At 34.5% G+C, this 18,674-nt stretch overlaps 1 protein-coding gene across 2 annotated transcripts; it reads left to right on the top strand.

Moving 5' to 3' along the window:
- Positions 1 to 395: 395 nt before the first annotated feature.
- LOC129256780 (U4/U6 small nuclear ribonucleoprotein Prp3-like) lies at positions 396 to 18,652 on the top strand. 2 transcript variants are annotated; one of them, XR_010293154.1, is made up of 12 exons: positions 396 to 586; positions 1,843 to 2,066; positions 2,532 to 2,622; positions 3,393 to 3,584; positions 4,415 to 4,516; positions 6,608 to 6,761; positions 6,981 to 7,121; positions 7,844 to 7,943; positions 8,554 to 8,786; positions 10,797 to 10,877; positions 13,562 to 14,954; positions 16,442 to 18,652. XR_010293154.1 is itself a non-coding variant. In XM_054894943.2 (11 exons), exons 1-11 carry the CDS (start codon positions 401 to 403, stop codon positions 13,765 to 13,767), a joined length of 1,710 nt encoding a protein of 569 aa, XP_054750918.1. In that variant the 5' UTR covers positions 396 to 400; the 3' UTR covers positions 13,768 to 18,652. The 2 variants fall into 2 exon arrangements, 1 of the variants encoding a protein (XP_054750918.1); XM_054894943.2 differs by having other exon boundaries at positions 13,562 to 18,652.
- Positions 18,653 to 18,674: the final 22 nt, after the last annotated feature.

Genomic DNA, 18,674 nt, shown 5'->3' with positions numbered 1-18,674 from the left:
GTCTTTCATCATCAAGCGGCTTTTATGGCTAATCTGACATTCCTTATGATCTCAACAGCTCAAGAGTACATGTAAGTGTGGCAAAAAATTTGTCAAAGATGAAGTCTAGAGCTCAAACAAAATAAATTAATTTCTTCTGAAAATCTGAAACTGAAGTCTCTCATATTTTTTAAATTGAAAAACATTGAAGCCCCATATCTGCTGAACCATTCATTTTATACACAATTCAGAGGATTTGATGAGGGAGACTGTAATGGATGCCTTTACAAGTTTACATGTTTCTGAAATGCCTTTTAAAATTTTTCACTATTTTATCTCTGTAACCTATTGCAGATGTAAAATTTTTGGTCATTACGTGTCTGATTAGAAAAAAAAATCTCCTTTCTTTTTTTATTAAGATATGTTAAAGCCCTTGCTGGAAGACTCGGCTGAGAGGTTTGTGGAGACCCTATTTGCAGATGTAGCAGGTTTTCAAGGTGGAAGTAAAGCTTCAAAGAGAACCAGTAAAGATGATGATGGATATGAGGGACACAAGAAGCGTTCTAAATTCTCTCACTTTCCCGGTGAAGACGAGAATGGAGTCAAGGTAACAATAAGCTGTGGGAAACAATACATTCCTTAAATTTACCTTATAATTTTTGTTACGTGATTACCATATTTTACATGTATGTTACTGGGGGATTTTTTAACATTCTATTCAAATGAAGTCCTGAATATGACTGTAAACCAGATTAGATGAGCTGAATATGGCTTGAGTAGCGATGGTTTGAGTAGTAGCAGGTTGAAGTGAAGAGAGGTTACTCGACGTTTCGGGCAGGTTGACTGTCCATCTTCAGGAGTCTTCACTTCAACCTGCTACTACTCAAACCATCAATACTCAAGCCATATTCAGCTCATCTCATCTAGTTTACAGTCCTTTTTCAGGACTTTACTCACTTTCAAGAAAAGATTACCTCTAATTTCCTCTTTTCATCCTTTCTCGTCTTTCCATTTAAATTTTCTGCCTGTATTTCCTCTCCCTTCTTCATATTAAACATTGTGAACCGTAAGCCTTCTCCACATTATAAACTCCACCATGCAAACCTACTTCTTTTTTATTCTTTATTTGATTCTAATCTAATCTAATTTAATATAATTTAATATAATTTGTTGTCATCTTCAACAACTGTATAGTTGTATTTTACTATTTTGTATTACATGTATGTTATCTTTGTAAAGTCACATGGATTGGAAGACCTTCGGGTTATAGTTATTTAGTTAATCTTTTTCCTTTCCCGGCATCCATGTGACTCTCCTTATCCTATTGTTTGTATATGTTGTTTATGTGTTTGATTATAATAATAATTTTAAAAAAAAGATCATCTGCCTGCTTCATTAGTTCAATAAATTAATATTTTCCCTGATGAATTTTTACAGTAGAAGTAGGCTATAAAATAGTGATGTTTCAGTTTGCTAAAGGGCATCAGCTTAAATTAAGAAGGTTGTTCTTCTGAGCATGATACCTCATGAAAAATCGTTACAAAATTGAGAAAGTGCCGCCCAAAACACAATTTTGGTCCCATGGGACCACTCCTCATTTAAAACGTGTATGTTATAATTTTTTTGACATATTTTGTAACATTTTTAGCAATAAATCCAGCTTAGCTATGCAACATAAGATAACATCATATTTTACCATTGTGCAAATTTTTTTGTCATGGTCACATGATTTGAGACCAAGATCTTAGGGGGCATAATAAGGACTCAAAATAACCTGGGATTATTAGACTTAAGTCCTGCTATATTACTAAAGTAAGGAAAGTACTTGGAACTAATTAAATGAATGTATTTTACCTGACACAGTTTTCAAAGAGTCAGCCCGAGGCTCTGAGAAATGATGCTCTGGAGAAAGCCAAGAAAGCTGCTGAGATACAAGCACGCATACAGGCAACTATGATGAGTGCTGGGTTAGGTGGTTTGAAACTACCACCTATGCCTGGAATACCACAAGCACCTGCAATACCTAAAGTACCAGCTCCTAAAGAAGATACCAGTCAGACTAAACCACCACCAGCTGTTCTCACTAAGTGAGCAAACAATAATTATCAATAGCTTTCTCTCATATTGAATGATTCTGTATTTTTCTGTTTTAGATTAAAAATAAATCATATCTCAAACAATCCTTTGTTTACCCCTCCTCCCAGGGCCCTGGGAACGATTTTGTAAGTGGAGGTGCTGATGTAAGTTTGAAAAGTAAAAAAAAAAAAGTTTCTCTACAAAATGGAAGTCACAAAAAATTAAGTTAATTTTGGTTACATTTTTCAATTTTTACACATCTCTCAGAATACCTTAGGGTGCTGCCTGTGGAGAATAATACACACAGCACCCCCAAGGAAAATGTTGGGGGTGCTTCAGTAACCCTGCTTCCCAGGGCCATGCCCTCTCCCCCTTGAATGATAATAAGCTCAAAGTGATAAAACATTTTCTGATCCTCTCAAAGAGATTCTGGTTATTCATATTAATTATTCTTTTTTCTTTTTTTGTGTGCTTAGACCAGCACCATTGATTCTTGATGATCAAGGTAGAACAATTGATAAATCAGGACGTGTTATCATACTACCGCAACACAGACCAACAATTAAGGTAAAGCTTCCACAATTTACGTTTTATCTTTGATACATAGAATGTACAACTTGATGAGAAGGGTAATGTTGTTTTTATTTTATGTACATGTATGTGGTAGGCTTGTCAAATGAAATGAAACATCGTGCAGAGAGTTTTAAAGATATGTGAAGATATGTTATATATATTTCAGTCTATTCAATTGAATAAAGTTTAATAAGAAAAGTAATTGAAAAGGGGGGAACACAATGTAAGCTACATGTATGCTTGATTATTCTGATTTTCTTCTGGAGGAAAAAAAATCATGTTAAGAGCAATGATGACTTTATTACTCATAATCAGAAGAAGAGTAAAATGATTTTTGTATTTTTCCACTTTCAACAAAGGATAAATAATTTATTACTTTAGAGTTTGGATACCTGTAGGGACAGTCATTTTCCATTATACTGGTAAATAAAAAGGAAATTCCATTTTGTTCTTACACTTTTTATGTAAAAATTCATGGAATTTAGGTTTTTGCTGTATACATTTTCAGTGACAAAACTGAATTTCCATTTTTAGATCAAGTTGAAACGGAATTACAGATTTTCAGACATGGAAAATACCATTTTTTAAAATGGAAATTCACTGTCTCTATACCTTTCATTATCATTCAAATAGACTCTTGCATGTTTTAAAGGATGAAAATGTTTTAGACTGTGAAATAGTGAATGTGAATAGAAGTTTTTTGTGCATTCTTAAAATAAAATTATATTACTTTTCTTGTCCCATTTATACTGTCCAATGTGAAGGCTAACATCAGAGCCAAACGGAGAGAAGAATTTAAGGCCAATCAGCAGGAAAAACCACAGGACTTCTCTTCTGACTCCAACCAATTCTTTGATCCAAGGGTAGCACCAGCAGTTGGTAGAGCAAGCAGAAAGACATTTAAGTTTCATGAAAAGGGCAAGTTTGAACAGGTTGCACAGAGGATAAGGGCCAAGGTGAGTTTGTTTCGTTTGGCATCAAGGTAACAAATAATACCGGTACCGTATATCAAACATTGTATGAATAAGAATCAGTATTAGGAGCAAATCCCCAAATTTAATTATATGAACAAATGAATTGAATTTGGTAGAAACTATTTTGAAATAGAGCAACAATAGAGTTTAAGAAAATAAAAGCACTTGTGAATTAATTTATGTGATAACAGATTTCATGTCATATGAATAGTCATTGTATGGTAAGGGGTCCTAAAGCTATGCTCCACTCATTGCATCAATGCATCAAAATGTGCACCTTCTGTGTGGTACTGTGATTGCAGTGTGATGAACAATACCTGTTCAGATATTCTACGGAGGCTGCAATAAATAAAAAATGTAGAGGATATCCACAACTGTTTCGAATTTTTGAGTTATATTCACTTTAATTTCATATTTTCCTATGATGATATGAACACATTTTAGAAATTGAGGTACATGATTACTACATCTTTGCATGGTAAACTGTGTGTGTAGCTTTAGGAACCCCTTCCACATTGGGCAACGAGATCAAGAGGTGTTTGAAAAACACAGTGGGGTTTTCGTTTAAGTGAGTTTTATATTTTCTTCTTGGTTAATGATGTTTAGAATATCATAAACAAATTATAGTACTTAAGACAATTTGTTCATACAGTAAAAAATAGTTTTTATTGTGTAAACAAAATGGATAGCTTTAGGTCCTCCCATCATTAAAGTTTATTACTATTATCACTACAAGTCACTCTTAGATATGTCCTGTTCAATATTGATTTATGCTTCTTGTGTATCATTTATCCCATTTGAATCTTTTTCAGTCACAATTAGAGAAGCTTCAGAATGAGATCTCTCAGGCAGCTAAAAAGACTGGAATTACATCAGCAACCAAACTAGCATTAATTACACCAAAGAGAGAAGTGGTAAGAACACATAAAATTCTGCAATAGTTCTTGTACTTGTAGATATCCAACACATGAAGTTCCAGTGTAACAAAATGCCATTACTCTGGGATGATCAAAACGCACCTTGTGCAGAGAAATGTCCTTCAGAACAGCTTGATCCTCAGTCGAGTTCCTCCTGCCAGCCTTTTTGGCCCATTATCCTTGATATGGCTATGTGGCAGGAGGTGGGCCAGCAGCATCAAGACGAGATGCCACCTCCATCTGCTCGTTTGGTAAGTTGGCTTTATATCTGTTCCAAATCCAGGCTGAGGACCTTGTAGCAATCTCCAATAAGTCCAAAACCAGCTTCCTTCTGTTGGTTATTCCCATTCTTGAGAGGAAGAAATGGAGAGATTTTGTCGCATATCCTCTGCAGCCGATCTCCACTGGGTAGTAGTCTACCTTCCATCCTTTCCCTTACATTCTGAGATAAGTTCAGCATATTTTGATGTCTGGTACTCATGGGATGTCTCAGTGTTCTCCTCCCATGGCACAGTCAGTTTTACAGAGGATGACCGACTTGGACTCCTTCGACCAGTCTACCATATCTGGTTGCATGTTGGTAGTTGCAATCTCAGTTGGAAAGGTCATTTGCTCATCCAAGTCTGAGACCAACTGCCAGTCTCTTGCTAGACAAAGGAGCCTACTTGTGTGTAGTCTAGCTTTCCTTGATGGCTCCAGTACTTGTTCCAGCCTTCACAAATGAAATCATCGCTGGAGCATTTAGTGGTTTTGTCTGGATTGCTTTATCAATAGTGATCCCTCTACCAGAGACACCCGACAATTTGAAAGAATGTGCCTGAGTGAACCCTTCTTTCCACATCTATGGCAATTCTCATTCTCAGTCCTGGCCCACTTCTTCAGGTTGTGAGGAGAAGAAAGAACATCGCAGGTTGCTCGTAGCAAGTTTTTAAGTGTGCCCGTTTCCATTTTCCATATGTCTCTCTAGGATAGGGACCTTGGTTCTACACACTCCCATCGACACCAAGCACCCTGCTGCATGATGCCAACTGCTAAAGCTATATGTCGTTCCTCTTCTTTGTGACAAATTTCGTCAGAAACCATCTTCCGCTTCATTTTCGTGCTTGCCTTAAAGAAGTACTGGGTTGGATTCATGCCTAGCCCTGCTCTATTGGTTTGCGCAGGCCCAACCATATCCTTGTGCCTCGCCGAGATTCCATTTCCTCAACCTCTTGCTTGGTATTTCATTTGTGTCCTTTGCGAATGTCTGTCACAGTCCCCTTAAAGGGATGGTCCGGGCTGAAAGTGTTTATAGCTTAATAAATAGAGTAGAATTCACTGAGCAAAATGCCGAAAATTTCATCAAAATCGGATAACAAATAACAAAGTTATTGAATTTTAAAGTTTAGCAATATTTTGTGATAACAGTCGTCATGAATATTCATTAGGTGGACTGATGATGTCACATCTCCACTTGTTCTTTTGTATTTTATTATATGAAATAAGGTTTATTTAAATTTTTTCCTCCAAGAACTAAAACATTTGGTTGACAACTGATTTAGTGCATTAGATATTTATTGCTGCAACTTATTTCATTATAAGGGAGACATATTATTCACACAAGTATGAAATAATGAAAAAATTATGATTTTGTGTAATAACATAAGAAAACGGAAAGTGGGGATGTGACATCATCAGCCCACCTAATGAATATTCATGACGACTGTTTTCACAAAATATTTCTAAACTTTAAACTTCAATAACTTTATTATTTGTAATCCGATTTTGATGAAATTTTCGGCATTTTGCTCAGTGAATTCTACTCCATGTATTAAGATATAAATATTTTCAGCCTGGACCACCCCTTTAACAAACTGGTCACTGGAGTCCCTGAAGGTTGAGTACATGTGAGCCTTTTTTTTACCTTAAATTCCTCTGTAAGTGCACTCAGGGGTAGCTTCAGCTTTGTGGAATGGCCATAGAAGCTTATTTTTGTTGATATATAGGAGGTTTGTAGTGCAAATCATTTTTTTTTCAATGCTAAGCATGCTGTATTACTAACTTACAATGATTATCTTATTGTCTTTGTTTATGTTTTTCCTCATTTAGAGAGAGAATGAAGTACCAAGTGTTGAATGGTGGGATAGTTTCATCCTCCCCACAGAGTCATATTCAGATGTGATTAGAGACACATCTCATGGGAGTGGAAAGTTTGTAGGCATTACTAATTTGGTAGAACATCCTATCCAGATTGAACCACCAGGTAAGTATCACTTATGATTTCACACTCATTGCTGATATATTCAACAATCACTTAGTCTAATTTGAAGAGATATTATTTAAAAATGAAAAAAATCAGATCTGTATGTTTATTTATGAAGGAAATGATATCATCTAAATACAGAAAGGTAAAAAGTAAGTCTTAAAGTATAGAAAACATGACTTATTGACATTAAATTCTGTTTGTATTCATGATATGCAGCTGAGAAGAAAGATGTTGAGCTTCCTATTTATCTGACAAAGAAAGAGATGAAGAAGCTAAGGAGACAGAGGAGGAGAGAAGGATTAAAAGAAATGCAAGAAAAGATCAGAATGGGACTTGAACCACCACCAGAACCAAAAGGTAAAACTCAATATTATCACTCTTTTTTTTAACAACTTTAATCCTTTGAGCCCTGAATTCTTTGGGACGGTTGTGACCCTCACCCTAAATTATTTGCAAATATAAAGCTTATCGGCAAAATCAAGAAATATGTGACATTTGAAATAAATGATCTTCTATTCTCATGATTCGAGCCGAGCCATGCTAGCTGCACCTTATTCTGCTGGTACCCGGCCTAGCCCTGGCTGATGTTGTGTAGTTTTCTGTACTAACAATTATCTCCAAATATGTTTTTACTCGTAGTTAAACATTACATGATAAATATTTTTTTGTCTATAAGAACACTGGTATTTATGCAACAACTCAGAATGTTCACTTTGCCAGCATCCACTTATTTCTCAGAAAGTACACATTCCATTTTGTTAAATCCATTTCTGTCCAAAAGTGTCATATCTGGGAAATCAAGCAATTGACAGCACATGTAATGACAAGATTGAAACCCCTATGAAAACTGTCTAAAGTGGTCCACATTATGACTCAAATTTTGAAGAAGTATCATTTCACTTGTTTACAACACAGACACAAAAATGAAGCAAAGCACCTTTTTTATCAAATGAGACAGTTGGGTTACCCTGATTGTAAAACTACCCGTAACTATGTTCTATTTACTATGAATTCATTCAGTCCTCTCATTCTTTTGTAATAATTATTTTTGTAATATTCACTCTTTAAACTACGCATAGTACGGATGGCAAACCTAATGAGAGTTTTGGGTACAGAAGCTGTACAGGATCCTACTAAAGTAGAAGCACATGTCAGAGCTCAGATGGAGAAGAGACAAAGGTATATCACCAATTATTTGCCTGTGCATTATCAGAGCGTATTGCAAATGTGCCAAAAGCTGATGAGTTCCCCATAGTCTTATGTACAAACCTAGCTGCACAATATCATGCTGTATTGCATGGTCTAATGAATTTTAATGACCATTACAAAATATGATAATGATATTAAATGGATTTTCTTTATGGGATACCAGAAATATTCTACTTGTTATTCTACTTGTTAGGGCCAAAATCATCCTGTCTAATCATTCTGAGCCATCCAATATAATATGGCTATTATAGAAGGTATAATAGCTGAATTGGTAGAGTTTACATGAATCCCTATTACAATGGCCCTCAGAGAGATCTTAAAGTTATCAGTTCTCTGTTTACTTCTTTCAAGCTTAAAGCAATCAGCTAAATTAAGCTACTAATACACTACTAAAATTGATAATCCTAGTGAAGCAATCACCTATATGAAATCATTTAATGCAGGAAATGAAATATCCATCTTGAAATACAAAGATTGGATAATGTAACAAGATCTTTGTTTGATATCATCTTGCAATACTCTTTAATTAATATGATAGGAGCTATCTTTTATTAACCCACATTCACATTCTCTTTGCTAGGACACATGAGGAAACCAATGCAGCAAGGAAGCTCACTGCAGAACAACGGAAAGAGAAGAAGGAACGCAAGATAAGAGAAGACATTTCATCAGGTGTCAATGTCAATGTGTATCGGGTGTTGAACTTGAATAATCCAGCTAAACGTTTCAAGGTTGAAGCTAATGCCCAGCAGCTTCAGATGACAGGGATAGCAGTGGTGCATAAAGATATGAACTGTGTAGTGGTAGAAGGGGGTAAGTCACTAATTTCTTGCAAAGAAGTCATAACAGATCTATGCAGATAGATCATAACAGACTTGACCTTTAACAGTATTTGAATGGTAAAGGAGGGCTTGTTGGCTAATAAAAATTTAAGATCAAACTTATTCTTATATTGCCCACAGGTACTTGTCAAAGGTGTTGAACTTGATTTAGAGGATTGGTTTCATTTGAAAATGTTTTGGTGCTTCTATTCAAGCCCAAACAATTACTTTTAAGACCCATTACAAAACAATCAAATACAAGTTAAATTTGTGACTTGCATTTCATTTGTTAAAGTTGCATTAAAATGCATCTCTCTTTCTAAAACATGCTTCTGATGTCATGTTTTAAAAAAGAACTGAATTTTTGTCTCGCCTGCATAGCAGAGCGAGACTTCCACTGAAACCTCCTGACGGCGGCGGCGTCAACATTGAAATCTTAACTAATGGTTGGTTAAGTTTTTCAGTATATGAACCTAGTTCATGAAACTTGGACATAAGATTAATCAGGTATTACTAAATATCCTGCCTGAGTTTCAGGTCACATGCTCAAGGTCAAAGGTCATTTAGGGTCAATGAACTTAGACCATGTTGGGGGAATCAACATAAAAAATCAGGTTAAGTTTTTGAAATGTCATAACTTAGAAAGTATATGAACCTAGTTCATGAAACTTTGATATAAGGGTAATGAAGTATTACTTAATATCTTGCCTGAGTTTAAGGTCACTTGATTAAGATCAAAGGTCATTTAGGGTCAATGAACTTTGGCCAAGTTGGGGGTATGGTATTTGTTGAATTACCATCATAACTTTGAAAGTTTATGGATCTAGTTCATAAACCATCAGGTATCACTGACAAGTCTTAGGTCACATGATCAAGCATTATGCTAGTTTGATTTTTCTCCATTTATTCAAATCAACATTTTTCTGGGGTGGACTTGACCTTTAACCCTATCTAGGCCGGGGGGGGCCTCCGAGACCCCCCCTCAACGAGTCGCGCGATATTTTCGCCGCGCAAAAATTTGTTTGACCGCGCAGCTCTCTGACTTTTTACTTTCAAGTCTTGCGTAACTTTTGAGACCAATTTTGCGTCACCCGGGTACGCGGTTCCGAAATTACGCAACGTTATGTAAGTGCATGTCAGACCAAAAATTGCTCAAAAACGTGATTTCGTGTACAAAGTCAATGTAAATTGTGTTTTCAACCAAAAATCATAAATGTATGATTATTTTTAGTTTTGCTGGTCTAAATGTATGTATTTTATGCTGTTAATGATCTTAGAAGAGTCCCCAACGAATTTCATTGAAAGAACAATGAAAAACAAAGGGTCCAAAAAACAAGGAAATACATAAGAAATTGCAAAAAACAATATAATACATATGAAATTGATCTGATATCACAATTTTTTTCATGTATACGTATACTAATTACGCATAAATTAGCATAATTGCTTAATAACGATTCGCATGAAATATACAATTTTGTAGATTAAATCCCAGATAACCTGCGTGCCAATTTTCGGCGTGATCACGCGGTCGACGACGGCCGAGTTCTTAAGGGGGGGCCTGGGAGGCCCCCCCCCCCGGCCATATGAACTCCCAAAATACCCCGGCCTAGATAGGGTTAATAGTATTTGAATGGTAAAGGAGGGCTTGTTGGCTAATAAAAATTAAAGATCAAAATTATTCTTATATTGCCCACAGGTAATTGTTAAAGGTGTTGAACTTGATTTAGAGGATTGGTTTCATTTGAAAATGGCCAAGTTGGGGGTATGGTATTTGTTGAATTACCATCATAACTTAGGTCACATGATCAAGGTCAAATATCATTTTGGGTCAATGAATGTAGTAGTATATCATTATATGAATAGTGTTTTTTGTGAATAATTATTTTATAGTACTAGTAGTTGTCAAAGTCAGCACTGCTGCTATATTGATCGCGTAATGCGGGCAAGACTTCCAGAGGTGCTCCACTTGTTAAATTCTTATTATTTTTTATTTATTCAGGACCAAAGCAACAGAAAAAATTCCAGCAATTGATGTTACATAGGATCAAATGGGGTGAGGATAAAAGGAGCAAACAGAATGGTAAGTTTCAGAAGCATGTTCCAGGGTTTACCTCTTGACCATTGCTTTATAAACAATTGAAAATATCTTCCTTTACTCATTGAAGTAAAAAATATTGAGCTCTGAGTATTTTTTTTCAATTATTCAGATGATTTATGTGGGCATGGGACATATTTTGAAAGTTAATAATACTGTAAAGAAAGGAGTACATGGAAGTCTAAAATAAATGGAAATTAAAAAAAAAAAATCAGAGGGGCATGTAGATGAAAGCTGAAAAATAAAATCAGACGAAAAATATTAAAGGAAGTTGATTTTAAAAGTTGTTGAAAGTTGTAACTTTACCCACTGGGATTTCAAATTTCTGTTTTCATTGTGATGTAGGGTAGGGACTATTTAAACTTCCATTAACCCTACATTTTCCACAATTAATCCGCCGCACGAAATTTTTCAACCGCGCCGCTCGCTGACCTTTTACTTTCAAATCTCGCACAACTTTGGAGACCAAAATTGCAAAGCCCGGGTACGCGGTTATGAAATTACGCATCATATTTAAGTGCATGTCAGACACAAAACTGCTCAAAAACGTGAATTCATGTACAAATCCAATGCAAATTGTGTATTCAGCCAAAATTCATAAATGTATCATTTTACTGATTAAACTTAATTAATTTTGTCTGTTTATGATCAGAAATAAGTCTGCAACAATTTTCATCGAAAAAACAAAAACAAAAAGTAAAAAAACATAGAAATACATAAGAAAAGATAAGTACAATTGATCGGGATCCTACAAAGAGTCTGAATGAAAAATTAGCAGTTTTGGGGCTGTATGATAGTTGATTAGAACAAATGTTTTATTTCATGCATAAATTAGCATAATTAATTCATTAACCCTTGTTAAATGGGGGGGGGGCAATTTGACCCCCCCCCCTCTACAAATTTTGCCGCTTCGCTGCCGCGCAAAATTTTGTTACCACGCCGCTCGCTGACTTTTTACTTTCAAGTCTTGGGCATCTTTTAAGACCAAATTTGCGACGCCCGGGTAGCAGTTCCGAAATTACGCAATATTTTTTAAGCGCATGTCGGTCCCAAACTTGCTCAAAAACGTGATTGCGTGTACAAAGTCAATGCAAATTGCATTTTTCAACCAAAAATCATAAATGTATGATTATTTTTACTTTTGTTGGTTTAGATGGATTTATTTTTATGTTATTTATGCAAAAGGGTCCCCAACAAAGTTCATCGAAAAAAAAAAAAGGTTGAAAAAACTAAGAAATACATTAGAATTAAAAAAACAATAAGATACATAGGAAATTGATTATTTTTTCGGCAATTTTTTTAAAGATTTTTTCTTAGAAATGTAAGAATCTATGTTCACCAAAAATTAGCTTTCTACTAGCTATATAAATTGAGTTAAAGGCAAAAACATATATAAAAAAACAAAATTATGGCAAATTCCATACACTGATTTGCATAATTGATTAATGAAAAATATAAGCAATTAAGTTTTTGAAAATGTTATTATACAGTCTTGTAGTTCACATCTGGCTCTACTCACGTGCACATTTTCGCGGAGATCGTATATTTTGGTCTGAAAAAGCCCAGTTGAGATAGGGTAAAAATTATTTCACAAAAATCAACTGTACAGCCTTGTAGATTTTATCGCACACTACCACTGTCGATCAAAGGCAGAGATCTCGGGAGACTGGTCCAAATAACCCGGCTCTTTTAGGGTTAACCTCCAATGCACAAATCATTGACAATCCAAATTATGCTTTCATTTTATGGGCGATTCCATACATGTCGTACGGGACATTTTGACAACAATTTCTAGTTTCCTAGCCGAATGCTTGAGCAATAACATATTATTTTTTGTCAATGCTAAAGCTATAGTGGGTAGTCATGTGAAAAACTAATAACCAACACAAAAAACTTGATTATGGGTAAATTATAGGTGAAAATGTTGTGTCGCACGGGATGTAGAAATGTCCCGTACGACACGCAACATTCTTAGCTCTAATTCACCAATGGACAACATAATCTTGTTGGTTGTCAGTTTTTGCATGTCTACCCAGTAGTACTTTAATATTACCACAAAGCAAATTGAAGCTCTTTGTTCGTTTGGACAGCAGGTTGAAAAATGTTGTGAAAATGGCTGATTTTTCTAGCATGGAATCGCCCTTATGAGGAAATATAGCAATATATTATTTGTCATGTTTTGTTTACCACTCTGAGGGAAAACATATAAGGGAGAAAAATATTTATTCCTAGTAAAAGATGATGAATGGGAGAGATGTTGTTACCATTTGTCACAATCTTCTAACTACAATGTTCATTCTTGAACTACATTGTATTAATTTGTGTACTGCTAGTGGAGGCCAATTCTCTATGTTTTGAAGAGTATGTTTTTAGCAATAAAATTAAATCTAAGGACAATTCAGTATCTAATTAGTCCATTCTGATTTGAAAAAGAATGGCTATTACTATTCTTTTCCTTGTCTCAGGAGATTTTATCATGTAATTTTTCCATATACTTAAAGACAAATATCAGCAGTTATGAATGTAAAATTCAATTCATGAAATGTTATTCAATTTTTCATCACTATTCAATCTGGTTCAAAATTAGTATAGTTTCTGAGTAAGTTTTAATGGTGTTAACTAGTGTTTTGATAATGTAGAATACATGGAAATTGATGTTTTAATTTCAGATTATGACTCCGGAGATGAATCAGATAAATCCAATCATTGTCAGCTGATGTGGACTGGAATGATCAAACAACGTAACTTCAGTGAGCTTCATTTCAAGATGTGTCCAACAGAAGCTATGGCTAGAGAACAATTTAAGAAGCATAATGTGGAGCAGTATTGGGACCTTGTTCACAGTCAAAGTGTTCTGGAATCTACAGATTCATGATGGATAAACAGTTTGTACAAATCAATCATCAAAGCAAAATGTCGGTATCTTTGTCTTTTTCAGAAGTGAATATTATTTTAAAAGTTTTTATTTTTTTCTTAAAGCATGTTTCATTTAGGACATTTTTGAAGAATCTCCCAATAAACCAAAAAGCAACTTGACATTTTTCACATAACATGCACAGTGTCATGGCCAAAAGAGGTCTGAGGCCCTTTTTTAGTAAGAGTTGCATTCATACACATGTTTGATTGGTTGAAAATCAAGTTGTGTTTGATTTTATGATTTGCGTTTGTTTGCAACTCTTTTTTTACAACATGGTCCCTGTAACACAGAACTTAGAATGTGATATTAAAGTTGATTTGTACAATTGATTGCTTGTGATTGATACAAATTTGTGTTATTTGGGCTTGATCTAAAGCGATTGCTTTTTTGTCTTGCCTCCCATCTTCTGATGTTCTAGATCTGTTTCTCAAGGTGGGCCGTTTTTTTTTTGGGGGGGTGGGGTTGTATCACTCTAATTAGGCTCAGACAGGATAGCAGCAAATTAATTTTAAAAGTTATTTCTTTTATTGAAACTTAAAAAGTATTTGTTGACACTATTATTGCTTAGTTTCATTCCCCCAAGGTTATTGTGATCTTAGGTGAATATACACATATCTTTGAAATCGGTTTTACAAAATACACCAAAAGTTTATAAAAATCAAAAGGATAGACTTTAGAATTGGCTAAGGAGTACACTTTTTCAAAATGTCAGATCACATGAACTTTATCAGTCTCTGTAATTTATAGCAAGGCTGAATGACTTTTTTGGTGAAAACCTACCAAAACCTCATAAACTTTCATGCCATCAAGGCCTAATGCAACCAAAGTGTGTTTGTTCTCGGTGAATCCTGTACAGGATACAATTATAAATACTTTTCAGCATTAATCATAATTGATAAAGCTTCTTATATTGAACTCAAGTCAAATTCTTTCCAAGCATCTAGGTATAAAAGTATTTTGGTTTCTTTTGTGAAAGAATGAGAGTTATTCATTGAAGATGATGTGATCCCATTTTGAGATTGTGTCTAATTGTCATGAAAAGCAAAGGTACTTTCATGCTTTATTGCTCTTTCTGTTTCTATCTCTCAAGCTAATGGAGATACAGCAGTTGAGACTGGCCACAGGATAATATCAACACTGTTCTGGTAACGAGTCTTTTAAGTCACATCTAAGTATGTTATCTATTTCAGTGTTTGAACATTTTTATTACTCTGTCAATGGAGATGCTGTTGTATAGTATGAATATCTTCATTTGATATCAAGGGGTATAGTATTTTGATCTTGCATACTAAGTTCAGTATAGCTTCAATAATTCTGTCCAGTTATCTTGAGCGTCTGTGATTGCAAACTCATTTACCCTATACAGATTGGTAAATTCTGCAGTGAAAAGTGTTAATTGAAATTAACTTTGCAAAAGTAAAAAAAATATGTATAAACTGAATATACAATAATTTTTTTGCTAGGTAATATTTTGTTAATGAATATTGGGAGGTGATTGATGAATCCCAGCATTCCAAAGAAGTTTTATCTTGACTTGGGGCCTGGATTGACCACCCAAATGGTTATTTTTGCTCTTTTGAAAGCAAATCGTGAATGAAACCAATCAATTGAAACAAGACCTCTGAAGTGTCTTGTAGGTTATAACCTTGCTTTCTTCCTGCAGTTACCCATTAAAAAAAAAAGGGTATGGTTGATTCGCCTGGACATTTTTTGTTGGGTGAAAAGCTCTTGCCACAATGTTTCATTACTCATTTCTTTTGAGTCTGGTACATCTCTTGAGACAATTTTAATAATGCCCAGGTGCATGGTTCTGAAGATTTTGTATTTGCATATACTTTTGAAAAATGAAAGTTACACCAGTTTTTGAGGGGAGAGCCTGATATCATGATTGAGTACTCCAGTAAAACCTACCATATTTCATTTCTATTACACCTTTATTGATGAAAGCTATAAGATATGCACAGTGAATCTTTTATTCTTCAATTTTAAAATATTTTTTATGTCTCTATTTGTTTAATATTCCTTGTAGGACTATAACTAGCATTTGTATAATATATCTTTATCTCTATTTTGATCTAAAATTGGTTGTTTTGGTTGTCAATATTCAGTTCTTTTATTTATTTGGGCAGGAATGATAAAAAACAATTCAGTTATGCCCCAGCATTTGTGAGTGGGGGGTTTAAATAAAAGTATCTTTTTCACTGAAGATCATAAAAATGTAGGGCAAGGTAAGATTGTATATTGCTTTGGAATTGTGGCAAGATAATATGTAACAAGATTGTATATCACTCAAAACTTCATTGAATTTTTAGCTTTTTGGAATAATGTGTATATCCTAAACCAATTAAAGCTTGGAATCATAGATCAACAAAAGAATTATTAAAAGCAAAGAGCATAATTCTGTTAAATCACAAAGTGTAACGCTTCACAATGATTTTGTAAACTTGGCCCTGCTCACATGCAGGTGGTCTAGACAAAACAAAGCTAGCTAACATCACAAAACTAAATAGACTATATTGTTAATAAAAGTTGAGAGTAAATTTGGTTCTTGCCATGATTTTTACAGCAATGTACATGACATAATAGATGTCAGGTATGCTTTGAATTTTTTTGTTTGATTTTTATTCTCCAGTTGGAATCAAATGTTCTCATCCTAACTCAACCCGTCAATACGTCAAACATATTAAAGGTAGGTATCATCATTATCACATTGAGAAAAAAAAGATGTGTTGATTGTGAAAAAATGATGAGGATGTTGGATGTATTGCATTCTTGTACCGTGTATACATTCTCTTGCTTTTACATGTAGCACTATTTGACATAATTTGAATGGTAAAGTCAACTCTGCCTAAGTGTATTCAGCGCAGGGGATGTTGTTAAAAACAAAATCCAAGAGAGCTATAACTCAGAACACCAGCTATGTGTTTTGTAAAATACCATTATCAAACCCCAGATGAAGTTTAAAGGCATCCAAAATTAGAATGCAGGATTTTACCATGTTTTGAAACTTGTATTATCAAATGTCAATGTACCTGTGAAAACACATTTATAGATATTGATAATCGACTGGGAGTACAAAAAAGCTTTGAATTTAAGAAAAGTTAAATTTAATAGGCATGATCTTATTTTCCACAAAATTGTGTCTTAAAGAAATTGTTAATGAATGTATCAAGCGTACCTCCTCTATCCATTATGCATTTATTACAAAGAAACTGACAATTATTTTATTTTGCAAAATTATTCTTATTTGTTACTTTCATTGATCTTATTAATTAAATAGACTTTTTATTGTGATATACATGTACTTCCTTCTAATTGCAGTGAATACTTCTTATTTCAGCAGATATTCTGATTTTTAAAAGGAAGCATTATCTTTAATGAGTTAACAAACATGACTAATATCAGTTGTTGTCTTCTATTTTTATATGCTTGATATGCAGAGAAATGGTCAGTTTGTCAGGGTTTGTCTTCAGAGACTGTTTCTATACTGTATTTGAATAGCAAATGTAGTTTGTAATTTAACTATTCTAGAAAAGGAACTGTTTATTTTTCAGACATGTTTTATTGCTCAAGTATGAATGGTAAAAGAAACACTAACTTTCAACATGTGCAGCAAATGATAGATATATATCACATTCTTTATGATGTAATAATTGCAGAGAACAGTTGAATATGAAAACTATTGCAGGAAATATAATGATAATTTTTAGGACATGTTTACAGATCTATTTTAAAGTTAAAAAGAATGAAAACATCCAATTTCATCACCATACATGCATTTTTATCTGATGATACAAAGCACTTCGAAGCTGTTGCTTATTACATCTTATAGTTTAGAAGTTTAGTTCAGTTATAAATATCCTATTTGTCTCGCCCACCAGAGGTGAAGGCGAGACTTAGGGATCCAAATGTCGTCTGTCCATCCGTCACAAACATTATGACACATAACTCTGCCACCGTAAGTCACTTTTCAACCAAACTTGGATTGTAGAGGTACTTAGGGGGCCTGCGTGTTATACTGCAGTCCAAGGTCACATGTTAAGGTCAAAGGTCATTTTCGGATCAATGTTAAAGTTTACATGCAATACTCTTATGACACATAACTCTGCAACCGTAAGTCACTTTTCAACCAAACTTAGATGGAAGATGTACTTAGGGGACCTGCATGTTATGCCGCAGTCGGAGGTCACATGGTAAGGTCATTTTCAGGTAACAATAAAGTTTACATGCAAGACTCTTATGACCTACAACTCGCAACCAAAAGTCACTTTTCACCCTAACTTGGGTTGTTGATGTATTGAGGGGACCTGCATGTTATGCTGCAGTCAGAGGTCACATGGTAAGGTCAAAGGTCATTGTAAAGTTTACATGCAAGACTCTCTTATGACACATAACTCCGTATCCATAAGTCAATTTCAAATCAAACTTGGGTTGTAGCCGTACTTATGAAACCTGCATTGTGTTCAGAGGTCACATGTTATTCCATCCAAGTTATTTCACAATGAACTTTTGATACAATTCTGTTGCGTGCCCTTGCAAATCACGATGTTTCTGGTCATTTTCACAGAGGGCGAGACACATTGCTTATACCTTGTCATTGATAATGAAGCTCAAATATTTGTAAGAGTAATTCTGCAGCAACTGTTGCATATTTTTTGTATTGGTTTCATGTGTATACTGTATTATGTATACTTTGTAAAGGTATATGTATGAAATGCAAACAGATAATAAAATCTTGTAAATAACATCAAACTGTGGGATCTTTTTTTTAATGTTCTCATTTTAGTAGTCTGAATACATCTTACTTGTGTATCTTCACTTGTGTGTGCAAAAGATCTGTCTGTCCCTTCCTCTGTTTATATATC

Source organism: Lytechinus pictus, chromosome 3, assembly GCF_037042905.1.
Source record: "Lytechinus pictus isolate F3 Inbred chromosome 3, Lp3.0, whole genome shotgun sequence".
NCBI lineage: Eukaryota > Metazoa > Echinodermata > Echinoidea > Temnopleuroida > Toxopneustidae > Lytechinus > Lytechinus pictus.
The sequence above is the reverse complement of the archived record's forward strand: the minus strand, read 5'-3'. Positions and strand labels throughout refer to the sequence as shown.

Excerpts from the sequence above, each read along its gene's own strand:
- LOC129256780 (XM_054894943.2), top strand. The coding sequence starts at position 401 with ATGTTAAAGCCCTTGCTGGAAGACTCGGCTGAGAGGTTTGTGGAGACC. Across the intron at positions 7,122-7,843 it reads ACCACCACCAGAACCAAAAG|TACGGATGGCAAACCTAATG; the intron begins GTAAAACTCAAT and ends AACTACGCATAG. Across the intron at positions 10,878-13,561 it reads TAAAAGGAGCAAACAGAATG|ATTATGACTCCGGAGATGAA; the intron begins GTAAGTTTCAGA and ends TTTTAATTTCAG.